This window comes from Chelonia mydas, chromosome 16 (assembly GCF_015237465.2).
Source record: "Chelonia mydas isolate rCheMyd1 chromosome 16, rCheMyd1.pri.v2, whole genome shotgun sequence".
In the NCBI taxonomy this organism is placed as follows: domain Eukaryota; kingdom Metazoa; phylum Chordata; order Testudines; family Cheloniidae; genus Chelonia; species Chelonia mydas.
In genome coordinates, this window is record NC_057857.1 from 23,390,085 (window position 1) to 23,405,784 (window position 15,700).

Below are 15,700 nucleotides of genomic sequence, written 5' to 3' on the forward strand. Positions count from 1 at the left end.
CACGCTCGGAGTCTGTTAGTTTGGCTGCTACGTTCTCCCCGGATTCCGTCTGCACTGAGCATGCTCCCCCCAGGCCTCGGGGGCTGAACGGCACGGCCCCGGCTCCCGTCCCTCCGGGGCCGCGCCCCAGCTCTGAACAGAGTCGTTCCCGGCTGGCAGCCTGGGGAAGCGGGCGGCCAGGCCGCGAGAGGTGGGGGGAGAAGGGACCGTGCTCGGGACGGGCGGAAGAGGCCAGGCTGGAGGCAGGCGAGCAGCGGGGTCTAATCCTCCCGCCGCGGCCTAGCCACCCCCCGGGCCTGCCCCGCCCGCGGCCTGCCCTCCTTCTCCTCCGCCCGCGGCGCCATGGGGCGGCCCCCGGCGTCGGCGCGGCCTGCAGCGGGCGCTCCCCCGTGTGAGGCCGGGAAACGGAACCGCAGAAGTCACGGTCAAGGCGCCGCCAGCTCCGTGCGGGTCGGCCCCGCCCCTGGCTGCCGGCGCGCGGGCCGGGGCTAACGGCTGCCCAGCCGGGAACGAGGCTGCGGGGCGGGCTCGAGCCCGGGCGGCGAGCAACGGCCCGCGCGCCCGCCACTCCCCGCGGTGCGCATGCGCCTGGTGCCGGACTCCCTCTCCCCTCGTGGTTTTCTCTCGTCACTTCCGGCTGCTGAGTTATGTTTCCGGGTTGGCGCCTTGACAGCTCCTTCCCGGTGTTGGGAGCGTCACCTTCGGCTCCGGAAGCAGCTGCCGCGGTGTCGCCGGTGGGAGGCGATGGGGGATGGGCGGAGGGGCCGCGGGGCCGCGCGGTGAGTGAGACGTTGAGACGCCCTGTGCGGGAGGGGCTGGGGGCCCGCCCTGCGGCTCCGGCCCGCTCCGAGCGGGGCGCGCCGCGGCTGCTGAGGGGCCGGGCGGGCCGGGGAGCGCGGCCGCGACTGCTGAGGGGCTGCCGAGGAGGAGGCTCCCGGGCCGGTGCTGGGGGCGGGGCTGGGACCGCTCCGGAGCCGGGCTCGTGGGGCGCCGCTGGCAGGAGCTGGAAGGGGAAGCCGCGGCCGCCGTGTCCATGGGCCACGTTGTTGAGGAAGCAGTGATACCGTGGAGCCAGGCCCGGGGGCGGGTGGAGCCCGGGGCGGCCCGGGGGCGGGGGGGTTTGGGGGAGGGGTGGAACCGGGTGAGGTGGGGCCCAGGCCCGGTGAGGGGACACGGCGTTCTTGGAGCACCCCGAAAACGTCTCTGACTTCCAGACGGTCAGCTGGAGGGCTTTGCAGCGCATTGCCTGGGGGAGCCTCTTTTGGCCAACGAGGGAGCCGTTCGGCTCTGCTTTGCTCTCCTTCCACCTTCTCTCATGACCCGGTGTAAGGTGCACAGTCCAGATGGTCCCCATGCGCTGTGTGGAACTTCAGAAACTACAGGAGCCCAAAGCTCTTTCCAGGTCTCTTTGGCATTGTCTACAGAGAGGACATTTTGGAATAACTGTCCCTGTGTGGACTCCTTATGCTGGAATAAGTGATGTTAACTCTGTTTGGAAGTGAAGTAATTAATACAAAATAAGCAGGAGAGTTCTGAGTAACTAATTGTATTCATGTCACTACTTGGAATGCTAATTACCCTACAGTGGGATTACGCTGCTACTTTCAACACTAGAAGGGGTTGTAAGAGCATAGAGGAGGGACCTCCAGGTGAGTTGAGAACAAAGACTTGTTTGAGGTTGCACGTCAACGTGGTAAATCAGTGGATTGTTAAACAAGGGTTTGGTGGGTGGAGGAGTGTGATAAATATTCAGTATTTCTATTTGACACTTGAATGATGACAGTAGGTGCTGCTCCTCTAGGACTTTCCTCAGAACACAAGACAAAGAGATGAATTAGCAGAAGAATATGTGAGAAAGTTGACATTGCAGGAGACAATAAAGCAGAATTGTTGAATATATTGTCAAATTTCTGTAGAATTGCTTAAAAATTAGGTCAAGAAATGGGGAAAGATTCATTTCCAATTGGTAGGTCCTCTAAACTGAGCCACCAAAATTGAGAGTTTAGCAGAGCTCGGTAATAATTCCCTGCATCAAAGGGAATAGTAAGAACTCAAAACACCAGAAGTGGGAAGCAAGAGAGAAATTTACTGTGAGATGTGTGTCTATCATTGTCATGTCAATATGCTCCTACTAGGATCCTTGATTAGTGTAGTTAATAACTGCAAATGAATTTTTATTCCTGTTAGCTCTAGAGAGCCAAAATAGTTATGAGAAAACATTGAGAAATTACCAGTGTGAATGACCCAGAAAGAACCCAGTTGTATTCTCACATCATGTGTTTTGTTCACAGCATTAGCCATTACAAAATTTAAGCAATATTTGGCTGGGATTATTGAGATTATAAACATGGAACTGTGCAGTAACGCTTTGAACCAGAGCATAACAGTCTCAAGTTAATAAAATGTACAGTGTTTGCAATAATACTTACAGAAAATATTAAATTTGAACAGCAAAATTAAAGAATTTCTTTGTTTCCATCAAAATGAGGAAATGCAATCTGGAGAGTTGACAGAAAATTCCCCTCACCAAACTTCTTGCCTCTTATCCACAGCTTTGCTAAGGAAAATTGTGTAAACAAAGTAAATTAAATATCTTTCTGGGAAGAAATCTGCATAACTTGGCACCAGTGATAATTCCAAATCCACTTTTGACAATTAATGATAACAAATTTGAGCGTTTCCGCTCAATTCTGTAGGTAACTTTTTAAAAAAATTTTAATTGTGCAGTCTGACAGATATGAACCTTTTATAATAGGGGTAATAAAAATGTCTTTTAATGCTGTATTGGTTTCAGTCTATTGTCTGGTTTGGTGTTGAAACTTGATCTCTCTGTGATTCACAGGCACTGTTAGGCCATGAGCCCTTTGAAGAAACTGGAACAGGAGTAAAACTGGCTGAGTTAAAATTAAATCTTGACTTTTGGAACTTTATATAGAGCATCAAACTTATCAACTGTGTAATTTGGCAACAGTTGTGTCTCAAAATACCGGGCTCTTTAGGTGCCATAGAACGGTAGCTGCAGTAAAATGTTTGCAAAACTGAAGAAAAAGATAGCAGAGGAAGCAGCAATTGCTCCTCGGCCAGGAGGGGCTGCCAGAATTCCCAGATCAGTCAGCAAAGAGTCAATCACATCTGTGGGAGCAGATTCTGGAGATGATTTTGTAAGTATTGTACTTTGTATTTTACTACACATTTTTAACACAAGGTTACAAAAAGCCTTGCAAGAATCTTGACTGACTGAAAAACCAAGTGCATGGCAGAGAGAGATGTGTGATGTGCAAATGTATCTCTAATCAGAATAGTTTTTGGAAATTGAAGTAAGCATAGTCAAGTGTTAGTGGATGAGAATAAATATTAAACATAATTATTTTTTTCATGTTAAGAATATAAATTACATAATTATACTAAGTGCAGAACATGGCAAATTAAGGTATAAAATAACAAACAATGTTACAGCAAAACACAAGATACTGTATGTAAATGTAATGCTGAAGATTGCAAGAAAGCAATCCAAGTCTTAGATTGTAGTGTTCTGATTCTGTGTTAACTCCTTAGGTTTCTGGTGCAGTTACTGGTCAGGCATATTGTTTACATACCTACATAGGATGCTTATGTTGTTTGTGTAGCATTGGAAAAACTTGTAGGTTGTTACTGGAATGTCTAGATAAACTATTTTTCATTTGAAACTATAGTATACATAGATTATAGATCAATAATTTTAGGTGTGTATAAATTAAATAAAATCTGTTAGTGCTTTGGCTGAAAGTCATGCCTTTTGGAGGATTTTATGTCACCCAAACCCTGGATTAGATTGTACAGCAGCATCACTTTCAGAGCCTGCAGTTACTGTATGCTGTGTTGCTGTAGAACAGCAGGTTCCCCTGTATCTTCATTCCATCATCTGTAAAACAGAGAGATTTTCCCAAGGAGGGATGCTGTAAAATATTTCTGAATCTCAACCACGTAGACATGGGGTGCTGAGCTAGGCAGGAAATCTTGATCTCAAATAGTCAATGGGAAAATACTGTGGTTACTACACTCCGTTTTTCACTCCCCCCACCCGCACTCAGCTCATTTTCACATAGCAATTGATACAGGATTGAGAAACATTGTGGCTATTGCATTGCTGGTGTAGAGAACAGAAAACTGTGGTGGAGGGAGACATTAAAATGTATGTGAGAAAAGGTGGGTGAAGTAATGTCTCTTATTGGACCAACTTCTGCTGGTGAGGGAGACGAGCTTTCTAGCCATGCACAGCTCTTCTTCTGGTCTGGGGCAGGTGTACACTTAAAACACTGCATCGGCACAGCTGCCCCAGCACTTAAGTGAAGATGTTCCTGTGCTGATGGGAGAGTTAATCCCATCGGCATAGTTAATCCATCTCCCTGAGAGGCTGTAGCTATATCAACGGGAGAAGCTCGCCCATCGATGTAGTGCTGTCTACACAGAGGGTTAGGTCAGTGTAACTGTCACTCAAGGGTGTAGATTTTTCACACCCCTGAGCGATGTAGTTATACCTATATAGGTCTGTAGTATAGACCTGGCCTGGGAAAGGTACTTGGAGCATCACAGCTGAACGCAAGGTGGAACCGATTGTTTAGCATAAGTAGTTAGTGTATATTGTAAGGGACTAGTCAAGGCAGAGTGGACCATTAACATCTCTGCAGTCATAGGACAAAAAGAGGGGGTGAGTGGGTTACAGATTGTTGTAATAAGCCATAAATAAAAGCTATTACCTCAACCATCTTGTCTCTCTAATATTGTGGGAATGACCCAGCTACAACTACGTTGCATACAATAAAATATGTGTAACAGTTCAGGATTTGTTGTTCATCTTTCAAGAATTCTATGCTTTAGCAGTAGGCACTTAATTGCTTTTAATTTTGTTTCCATACCAAGCAAAAAATAAGAGGACTGTAGAGAATAAAAACTAATTAAATGAATATTATTGTCAGAAATTAACATTGTATCAGTGTTTGCAAACTGTTTATCCCAGATGAAAGGTTTACAGTTTCCCTTTTCCCGCTACTTACCTATTCATCCTCTCCCCTGCTGGGAACCTTCCAACCTGTGTGGCTTAATTTACCTCTTTCCAGTCATCCTATTACATGGTCAGTCCAGTAATTTGAGCTACTTGTTTTCAGCAACTATTTGTTTTCGAAAATATTGTATTCTGTGTCACAGGCCCATGTTGCACAGCTGACATTTAAACCCTCTTTCTTCTTCCCAAGTGCCATATGCACTGACTTAGCCAGTAGAATATGTAAATCTGTTCTCCTTTCTATGGGAAAAAGGAAACCATTAATTATTTCTAGTCCTTATAATGTTTGCAGTCATTAAAATTTGAGTGTGGCAGGATTGTTCTTTCTGAAGTTCAGACCTGTCTCTCTCTAACCTGCCAAGGCCTCTGATGGAAGCAGCTCCAGAGAAGATCTCTCATCCCAGCTACTTAGAAGAAATGAACAAATAAGAAAACTGGAGGCCAAACTATCTGGTATGTTTCCTGAGTATGTAAACGATAACTTACAATGCTGGGAAATATTTTCCTTCATGCTTATATATTTTTTATTTACAAAAGGAATTTTGTTTGCTGCCTAGCTAACTTTCTGTTTAATCCATTTATAATAAGCCCGTTGGTCAGCATCTGAGAGCTGTACAATACAATCAATACAGAATGTTAAAATAAGAAATAAAGATTTATGACTTCCTGTCTTCCTGCTGTTCTCTTGGCACATCTGTGTGATCTTCCCAAACGTTCAGTATAGTTTTCTCTGTCCCCATGCTCCAACCAGAACACTTCTTTTGGATGTGAACCCTCCAGTCCTCAGTTTGATTTCTTATTTACTATTTACTGCAGCAGCATCCAGAGAGCCCAGTTAGGGTCAGGGCTCCCTGGTGCTCAGCACTGTGCAGTACTGAAGATGACATAGCTCTGTCAGGGCAGAGACTAATGGTCTAAAAAGATCTGCCTCCCCGAAAAGGGAAGAGTGGGGGTGGGGGCCTGGATCTTGATGCAGCTTAAACTGGACAGAAATGACCCTTGGAGACTGTCCCCGTAATGGGGTCCTCCCTGGCTGGCGCATAGCTGGCAAAGGGACTCTGCTCCCAGTCCTGTGTGTAGGGAGTAGATTGGGGCATGGCTAGAATGCACTATGTCCTTTGCTATCTTCTGCTTCCCGGAGCTCATAGGGGGGTCATAGGAAACAAAGCATAACTTGGAGCAGCCTCAAGGTTGTTCTGATGTGAACTGGGGGCTGGGCAGGCCCCTGCTGAGCTCTCAAATATGGGAAGTGCAAAGGAGGCTAATGGTGCAATTGGAATTGTAAAGTGCTCACCTGTTCCTAAAGGAATAATCCCTAAGTATTGTTAGGGGCATTTGAGGTCTCAATGCTTAGCTGCCATAGAGACAGAAGTTTTACAAATACCTGAAACTTTGACCAGACTCCAAGATCTGTAAACAAATCCTCCTGTGGGCTTCTAAATACACTTGTTCAAGGTATTTTCTTTCTTTAATCTGGCCTGTTTGTGTATTTCTGCCATTTTTTGAGCAGATATGACTTTCATTGCCTCTTCTGTATCATTAAGACCTGGATTTTAAAGGGAAGAGTGTGATACTGTTGGCTAAGCAGGGGAGCTAGCCAAAATGCACTATCTCTGCAATATTGCACAGCTATGGTAAGGTGTAATATGGAACAAGGAAATCAACTGCTTTTGGATTTCTCCGACCCTCCTTCGCTTTATCTCATTGGAGCGATTCTTCACAAGCAGAAATCAAACCCAATCATTGTGCTTGTCACCACATTCTGTTGTAGCCAATGTTCCCTTTTCTTGTGCTGGATTTAGTGCCTTTTCCCTGTCATTAGTGTAATTAGGCCCTTCTGTTTTTACCGACCATTTACCCCATGGATGGTGTGGTAGAATGATTTGCTTGTGGTGTTCATTGTTAAGGTCAGCCTAGTTTTCCTTAACAGGAATGATTTTCTAGTTAAGAAAATCATTGTCACTTTCCACTCACCACTTTAAAATTTGTTTTAAATTTCTTTCCCTAATGTCTGTCCATTCCTGGTCTGTGCTGCTTCTCCCTCCTCACTCAAGATTATGCTGAACAGGTCCGAAACTTGCAGAAGATAAAAGAGAAGCTTGAAATTGCGTTAGAAAAACATCAGGATTGTACGTACTTTTATTTTTTCCTTTTTTTAATTTAAAACTGTTCTGCCTTGAATGCAGATGGAGTGTAAAAAGCTGTACAGTTAAAAATGTGTTTCTCTTCATATTGAGTACATATTGGTTGTAAAAATAGGACACAACTTTCTGCCTGATTTATAGTGAACAAAGCAGCTCTGATTTGTTTGCTGTTAGTCTGACAGTTACCAGCAAGCACTTTTGCTGAACTTATGACTGGCATTTTAAAAAAATCTACAGAATTATTGCAGTCCAGATGCGGCTCTACTGATATCTTTGTTGTTTGTGGTAGCACTCCCATAGTGCTAGGCATTGTGCGAACATAAAGGGAGGCTTGACCATCTTGACAGTGGTGGTTCTAAATTTTAGTGTGACCTACAATATTTACAGAAGTGAATACACAGTGTTGGCATTTGCATACCCTGACTTTTTAACTAGTGATTCTCTGACAGCTTCCATGAAGAAATTTCAGGAGCAGAATGAGGCTTACCAGGCTAACAGAGCGAAGATGGCTGAAGGAATGGCTTTGGCATTAGAAAAAAAGGACCAGGTAATAAACACAAGGTTGACACGATGAAACAATTGACTAATAGTGGGAGGCTTCTGAGTGCAGTGATCTTGGCATAGTCAACATGTTGTAGTACTGGAGAATCACTGCTGAGATGCAGCATTTGTTTGCCTGTGTCAGTCCTGCCTGGAGACTACCTTGATTTATTCTTATCTGGGTGGAAGGAAAAGAAGAGGGATATGGTGCAAGGGTCAGTGTTGCTGACAGTTCATTCTGAGACAACGTACATAACTCGCTCTTTTTACTTTAAAAGAGTTTGTGAAAGTCTAATGTGAACTCAAATTCACAGTTGCTGTCTAGATACAACTCTGTTGTCACATAATTAAAATATCTGTAGATCGGTCGTTCTCAACCTGTGGGCTGCTTGCGGTCCAATCAGCACACAGCTGCAGCCCGTGTGACATCCTTAGGGCGATACAGGTAGCATAAATACCATGTGAATGTGGCCCACATAACGCAGAGAGAGCTGCCCCTTCAGCCCACCATGGTAAATACGTTGAGAACCACTGCTGTAGATGATACATTTTTGTTTGCATAGAGCAGATATGCTCTGATGTCATAAATGAACCTGTCTTAGGCTTTACTGGTATATTAAAATCCTCTCTGGTTAATTTTACTTTTACTCATTCCATCTGATAACAATTACCCTAATTTTAATACCTTCAGTCACATTTATTGTTGCATTTCAAAGTTGGTGTTTAGATTTTTATTTGCCCTTTTTTCTGTCCTTCCCCTTCGCAGGAATGGAGGGGAAAGTTGGTTCATCTTGAAAAGGCAAGTCTCCTTTGATCTCTCTGTTAAATGTAGGGCTACGCGCAGACTGGGACTGGGCAAGCAGAGGGTTATACAGAAAATGTAATTATCGAGAGTATCTGATCCCTTGGTCTCTCACTGAGACCTGATAGTCATGTTTCATTCTCCACTTCATCACCGCAGAAGTTAAACCTGGAACTAGTTTTGGAGAGGAAATAACAAATCACAGACTTCAGACGCAAGCATGAGATGAAAGATTGGCACGCCAGCCAGCATAGATGTAAAAGCTCAGCCTTTACCCAGATGGCTCGTGTCTTGTTAGTGGAGGGTTGAGATAGCACTTACATTTCTTGCTTTACGCTTTCAAGTATTACTAATTTAATCCCTTGCAGTGCTGCTGAGGCATTATCATCCGTATTTTACAGAAGCGACAGCTGAGGGACAGAGAGATGTGAGTGCTAAGGTCTCGCAGCTATTCCTTTCAGAGCCAGTGTGAGAGCTCTGTGGTCTGATCATGGAGATTGGGAGTCAGGGACTCCAAAATCGCACTGTATGCCAGGAACTGATTTAATCTTTTATCCCTCTGTGGTGAAAGGGAGAGCAGAGTGGTCCTGGGGTGAGGAAGATCTTTTATATGTAAGCTGATACATTTAAAAAAAAAAAAAAGCAAAATCTTCTATTTTCAGACTATAAACTGATCGGGACAGTGACCATGTCTTCATGCCTGTCTGTGAAGCATTTAGCGCTCTGTTGGCACTGTATAAACAAAACCCTCACTAGTATAGACTATGTAGTGGCTACTTGCAAGCACTCCCTCTTCCTTTGTGTGCTGCTGCAGTTGACCTTTAACTTCTGCTGTCTGCTGTTGATGCTCATTTCCTGCCATGAATATTATATGCATTTGCTATGGCAACTGCTCAACAGAGAGCTGCGGGATGAGCTTTATTACTGCTCCCCTTATTTTTCTGTGTAGCACTGACTTGGTGAGACTTGTTAAGAGCCTTTCTAGCCTTATCACCAAAGTAGCTGGTGATCACTGTAATAACTATAGACCAGAGCTTTACTCGCATAAGGGAATTTATATCTGGCTGGAGAAAAATCCTATTGGCTCACAGCCATGGATGCGTGCAAGTTAAATAAGTTTGACAGCAATACCAGTTTCCCTGTTGAGGTCACCTACCCCATTGGGGGTTTGACGTGAAGCGCTTCACTACCAGCGAGTATCTTCGTTATAAAAAGGAGAGTAGTCTTTGCCAAAAGAGCTGTAACTGTGAGTGCAGCCATGGCCATATTGTGAAGTTATTGTCCAAAAACAAGCATATGTTGACTTCAATCTTGTGTTGTCAGCATCACAGCAGAAATTAGTTCCACTTCAGTAATTTTTCGTAAAGGATTTCATTCTTGCTGTAGTTGTTCCAGCTGTCCAACAGTCTCTGCTCCAGGCATCTTTTACCATAGAAGCGTTAAACAGATGTTTAGATTTGCTGTCAAGTGTTTCAAGTATTAATTGCCTATCATGGCATGTTTCAATGGTCGGTGTAAAGAGCTTTCTATATAATTTCTTCTTAAATGAAAGTTATTTGTCTTGTTCACAGCACAGTCCTGAAAGTTTCCAAAGTTCAGTAATGCAAGCTGTGTTGGTTACTGAGACACATGCATTCTAAAAATACATATACAAGAAGTCTGTTATTTATATAGCACCATAAGAGTGCATGGTGATTTGCAGATATAAACATAAAACAAGATCCTGTTCCCAAGAAGCTTAATTTAATACGTTGCTGACCTGAAATTGAGTGACAGACATTTTGGATTCCTTGTTTAATTTTGATGGTTGTTCAATAGGAAAAAGAGATGCTTTCAGCTCAGTTACAAGAAATGAGGGAGCAGAGTTTGAATCTTTTCCAAAAGAGAGATGAAATTGATGAACTGGAGGGCTTTCAACAGCAGGAACTGGCCAAAGTCAAACACATGGTGAGATTATTTTATAGTCTCTCTTCTTTTTGGTGCTAGAATATATACTACTTGGTGGCTAAACATTAAGGCTTTGTCTGCACTATCCACCCTTTAGTGACACCGCTGCTATAGCTGTGTCACTAAAAGGCGCGCAGTGTCGCTGCTGTTTGTCGGCAGGAGAGAGCTGACAAAACTTCCACCCCCAACGAGCAGCAGCAGCTTTGTCGCAGGAGAGTGCTCAACAAGGTTAACCAGGTGCTCAGAAAGGTTAATTGCGCAATCAGTTGCGCTGTTAAACAATAATAGAATATCACTTATTTAAATATTTTTGGATCTTTTCTGCATTTTCAAAGATATTGATTTCAATTACAACACAGAATACAAAGTGTACAGTGCTCATTTTACCTTTGATTACAAATATTTGCACTGTAAACAAAAGAAATAGTATTTTTCAGTTCATCTAATACAAGTACTGTAGTGCGATCTCTTTATCATGAAAGTGCAACTTACAAATGTAGATATTTTGTTTTGTTACATAATTGCACTCAAAAACAAGACAATGTAAAACTTTAGAGCCTACAAGTCCAATCAGTCCTACTCCTTGTTCAGCCAATCACTCAGACAAACAAGTTTGGTTACATTTGCAGAAGATAATGCTGCCCCCTTCTTGTTTACAGCGTCATCTGAAAGTGAGAACAGGCATTCGCATGGCACTGTTGTAGCTGGCGTTGCAAGATATTTACGTGCCAGATGCGCTAAAGTTTTGTATGTCCCTTCATGCCTCAACCACCGTTCCAGACATGCATCCATACTGATGACGAGTTCTGCTTGATAACGATCCAAAGCAGTACGGACTGACGCATGTTCATTTTCCTTAACTGAGTCAGATGCCACCAGCAGGAGGTTGATTTTCTTTTTTGGCGGTTGGGTTCTGTAGTTTCCGCATCGGAGAGTTGCTCTTTAAGACTTCCGAAACATGCTCCACACCTCGTCCCTCTCAGATTTTGGAAGGCATTTCAGATTCTTAAACCTTGGGTTGAGTGCTGTAGCTATCTTTAGAAATTTCACATTGGTACTTTCTTTGCATTTTGTCAAACTTGCAGTGAAAGTGTTCTTAAAACAAACGTGCTGGGTCATATCCAAGACTGCTATAATATGAAATGTATAGCAGAATGAGGGTAAAACAGAGCAAGAGGCATACAATTCTCCCTCAAGGAGTTCAGTCACAAATTTAATTAATGCATTATTTTTTTAATGAGCGTCATCAGCATGGAAGCACTTCCTCTGGAATGGTGGCTGAAAGATGAAGAGGCATATGAATCGTTAGCGCATCTGGCACATAAATATTTTGTGACATGGGTTACAACAGTGCCATGCAAATGCCTGTTCTCACTTTCAGGTGACGACGTAAACAAGAAGCGGGCAGCATTATCTCCTGTGAACGTAAACAAACTTGTTTGTCTGAACAGTTGGTTGAACAAGAAGTGGGACTGAGTGGACTTATAGGCGCTAAAGTTTTACATTGTTTTGTTTTTGAGTGCAGTTATGTAACAAAACAAAATATCTACATTTGTAAGTTGCACTTTCATGATAAAGAGATCGCACTACAGTACTTGTATGAGGTGAATTGAAAAATACTATTCGTTTATCATTTTTACAGTGCAAATATTTGTAATAAAAATAATACAAAGTGAGCACTGTGCACTTTGTATTCTGTGTTGTAATTGAAATCACTATATTTGAAAATATGGAAAAACATCCAAAATATTTAATAAATTTCAGTTGGTATTCTGTTTAACAGTGCAATTAAAACTACGATTAATCGATAGCCCTATTCAAAAGTTTACAACTGAACATTGATTTACTACAGCTTTGAAACTTTACTGTGCAGAAGACAAATGCTGCTTTTAACCACCTTAATTTAAATGAAACAAGAACAGAGATTTTTTTTACCTTGTCATATCTTCTTTTTAAACTTTCCCTTTATTTTTTTAGTATTTTACCTTTAACACAGTACATTACTGTATCTGCTGCTGCCTGATTGCATATTACCAGCTCCAAATGAGTGTTGTGGTGACTGGTCAGTTCGTAACGCTGAGGTTCTACTGTTTTTGTTAATTCACTGAAGGTTAGACTCTTTACAGTATGTGTCTGCATGCAATATGTAAACTCCCAGTTGGCGCTGAATTTTCAGCTTTCTCTGTGTAAAATTTAATCTAATTTATCTTATAACTTTGATAAAGGGAGCAAGACACCTCCTTCAGAAGTCTTTATTAACTGTATCAGTTCATCTTTGTCAAAGATAATGTTCTAATGTTCAGCTTTTGAAAAAGGAAGAGTCTCTAAGCAGAGCAGAACAGGAGTTGGAGGCATGCAGTCGAGAGCTAACCCGTGCTAAAGAAGAGCTGCAGGTGACAAGCCACTTGTCCTCGCTTCTGAGCAATGAAGTGCAAGAGTTGCGGCAGCAGGACTCGGAGCTGGAAGCACAGAGGTGTGTGTGTGTGGTGGGGTAGAGGAGTCTGTCAGCAATATCTAGATATTCTAATTTATTTCCCACTTAACTCTAGCTCCCCTCGAAGGGTCTGCATGTACAGTAGGCGCAATGCTCAGTCAGTATTTGCATACTAGTGTGTGACAAAGAATACACTATTTAATTAACTAATTTACTAAACCTACCCTTTTACAGTTAAATTGGAACTTTTGGTTTGTTTGTATGCAACCTGGATCACTTAGCAGAGTTCTCTGTGATCAGTCACTACCATTCTTCCGCCTGGTTATGAGTGCTGGAGTATGCAGTAACTCACTTTTAAGCTCCTGTGAATAGTTGTTCCAGGCCAGAATGGCTGCTGTTAAGATTAGAAACAAATCATAGGTTTCTTAGTCTATCCTCCTTCCCTTGGCAGATGCGTTCTGCTTGAGTTACTGCTTTTCTTTCTGTGAAGGGATGAACTAGTGGCAGCTGAGGCGAATGCAGAAAATAAGATCACTGCCCTGGAGCAGAGAGGACAAGAGCTACAAACCTTCATTCAGCATCTTTCAGCAGACTTGCAAAACGTAAGCTGAGATAATTGGTGTCTGATACCTTCCTTTCTGTCAGTTCATGCGACAGTTCAAACTGGACCTTCATTGAAATGTTTGTTTGCATTTGCTTCGTAAAAACTGAGTTTGGAATTGAAAACTATTTTCCTATATGCCATAGGCTCGAGTTGCTGCCTCTGGTTGTGAGAAGAGATTGGAAACTTTACAGATGGAGCATGAATCTCTCAAACTGGAATATGAACAACACAAACTAAAGGTGAAAGTGTGGGGACCTTTGGTCTGACCCACTATAGCTGTTCTTATGTGTGTGATCTGAGGGCACTCAGAAATTGGTTAGGTTTTAGTGTTCCCAAGCTCCCACACCTGAGATGGAGGATTGTATTTAATCAGTCTGAAAGGCATGAATGCAGTGCAACATAGCTCCTGAATTGTTTAAGCAGAGATTTTTATATTAACTTCCTCAGTTGAATTATGAACCAGGCATGTGACCTGCTCCCAGCAGGTAAAAACACACAAAGCTAGTAAATGTAATCTTGGAGCGAGACTTAACTTTGTGTGAGTGCCTTTATAGCATGTTTCCGCCCTATTTAGGATTATCACCAGGAGAGTTATAAATGCCTGGAAAGTGGGGTAAATGTGTGAGAATTGCCAGCCAGGATACCCCAACTGGCAATCTTGTGAATAAATTCAAGAAGCTTGCATAATGGAGCTTTGCTATCTGTGGACAATGTTAACAAATTGGGGAAGCGCTGAGGGAAGGGAATCGTGTAACGAAATTAGGTATCAGAGAAATCTTTGGCAATAGTCATACTAAGTCCAAAATATTAATACCAAAGACATCCAGAAATCATCACAAGAAAATCTAGCTTCTGTTGGACATACAACTTAGTAAGTTAATTATGGGTCCATGCTGCATAATTTTTCCAGATGGCAAGTAATAAAATTGCAGACCTGTACTGGCTGAATGGACCAAGCAAATAACATGGATTGGTAGAACTGCAATAGTTAAAATGACCTTTCTCTTCCAGATTACATTTTTATTTCAAACACTTCCTATAGAAATCCCAACTCAAGATATTAAAATACATTCTCTATTTTATGCTTTATTTGGGACAATAAGTTTTATATAGGTCTAATAAATAATTAAAATACAAATTTATGTAGGCCAGTGTTGAATGGATGGGTAGATTCAGTGAAGCTTCAGAAATGGCAGCCACAACGCTGAAAAAGGGAATAATCTATCTACTTACCTAGCTTCAAGTTGCGTTTGTATATATTTAATGCTGTTATGGGTCTATCTGCACTGCCAAAAAAAAAAAAGAAAAAAAAGAAAGAGACCCATGGCAGCAAGTCTTAGAGCCTGGGTTAACGGACGTGGGCTCATGTTATGGGGCTCAAATTCCAGTGTAGATGTTTACACTCAGGCTTGAGCCCAGGTTCTGAGAGCTACCCCCTTGCCGGGTTTTAGAGCCCGAGTCTCAATGTCTACAATATTATTTGTAGCCTTGTAGCACGAGCCCCGTGTTCTTAAGCCAGTTGACCCGGGCTCTGAGACTCACTGCCGTGGGTCGGTCCTCTTTTTTTTTTTTCTTCCCCAGCCTAGACATACCCTAAGATAACATAGGGTGGCTTTCATAAAAGAGAATTTCTTTTTGACGTCTGTTTGTGGGGGCGGGAGTGTTCCCCCCTCCCCCCAGTGAAACCACTATGTACTAAGAGCTTGGCTATAAAGATGACACTGGCTTTTTGTTCCAACAGATGACTGTTGAAGTTGATGAGAAAAATAAACTCATTGAACATCTGCAGGAAAAAGTGTCTTCCCTGGAAAAGAGACTAGAAGGGAATTTTTCAGGGGATGAACATGTGTGGGAGCTACTCAAAGAGGTAACATTTTTAGACTGCTTTAAATCCCTTGAGAACTGTCTGGCTATTACTATATCTGTCATGTAATGGAAGAAATATCTAATATCCTGCATATGCCTCTGTTCCTCCAGTGTGTATTTGCACTATGCTCCTGCTGGATGGAATCTGAGACCTGCTCAGCTGTGTTCAAGATCATGTCTTTAGTGAGGGTAGCACACAGAGATTGCAAGCCGTAACACCAGTAACCAAAGAGTTAGCACTAATTCATATTCCTCCTCTTCTGTGCTCTAGTTGCTAAAAGGGCTTGCAAAGCACATGGGAAAGAACTCTGGGCACTCTTAA

General features: G+C 42.8%; 1 protein-coding gene across 6 annotated transcripts in view; it reads left to right on the top strand.

Moving 5' to 3' along the window:
* The first annotated feature begins 562 nt into the window (after nt 1–562).
* The window catches only part of GOLGA1 (golgin A1), a 30,216-nt gene continuing 15,078 nt past the window's right edge, over nt 563–15,700 (top strand). Inside the window, exons 1-12 of one of the 6 annotated variants that reach the window (XM_043530575.1) lie at nt 688–779; nt 1,586–1,649; nt 2,843–3,161; nt 5,404–5,494; nt 7,096–7,170; nt 7,635–7,732; nt 8,492–8,524; nt 10,346–10,474; nt 12,778–12,947; nt 13,399–13,510; nt 13,656–13,751; nt 15,254–15,379. In XM_043530575.1, coding sequence (XP_043386510.1) covers nt 3,027–3,161; nt 5,404–5,494; nt 7,096–7,170; nt 7,635–7,732; nt 8,492–8,524; nt 10,346–10,474; nt 12,778–12,947; nt 13,399–13,510; nt 13,656–13,751; nt 15,254–15,379 — 1,065 coding nt within the window. In that variant the 5' untranslated portion in view covers nt 688–779; nt 1,586–1,649; nt 2,843–3,026. Of the gene's footprint in view, nt 780–1,435; nt 1,650–2,842; nt 3,162–5,403; nt 5,495–7,095; nt 7,171–7,634; nt 7,733–8,491; nt 8,525–10,345; nt 10,475–12,777; nt 12,948–13,398; nt 13,511–13,655; nt 13,752–15,253; nt 15,380–15,700 lie in introns of those variants that run through there. The other 5 variants (XM_037879963.2, XM_037879965.2, XM_043530576.1 and 2 more) reach the window with 5 other exon arrangements.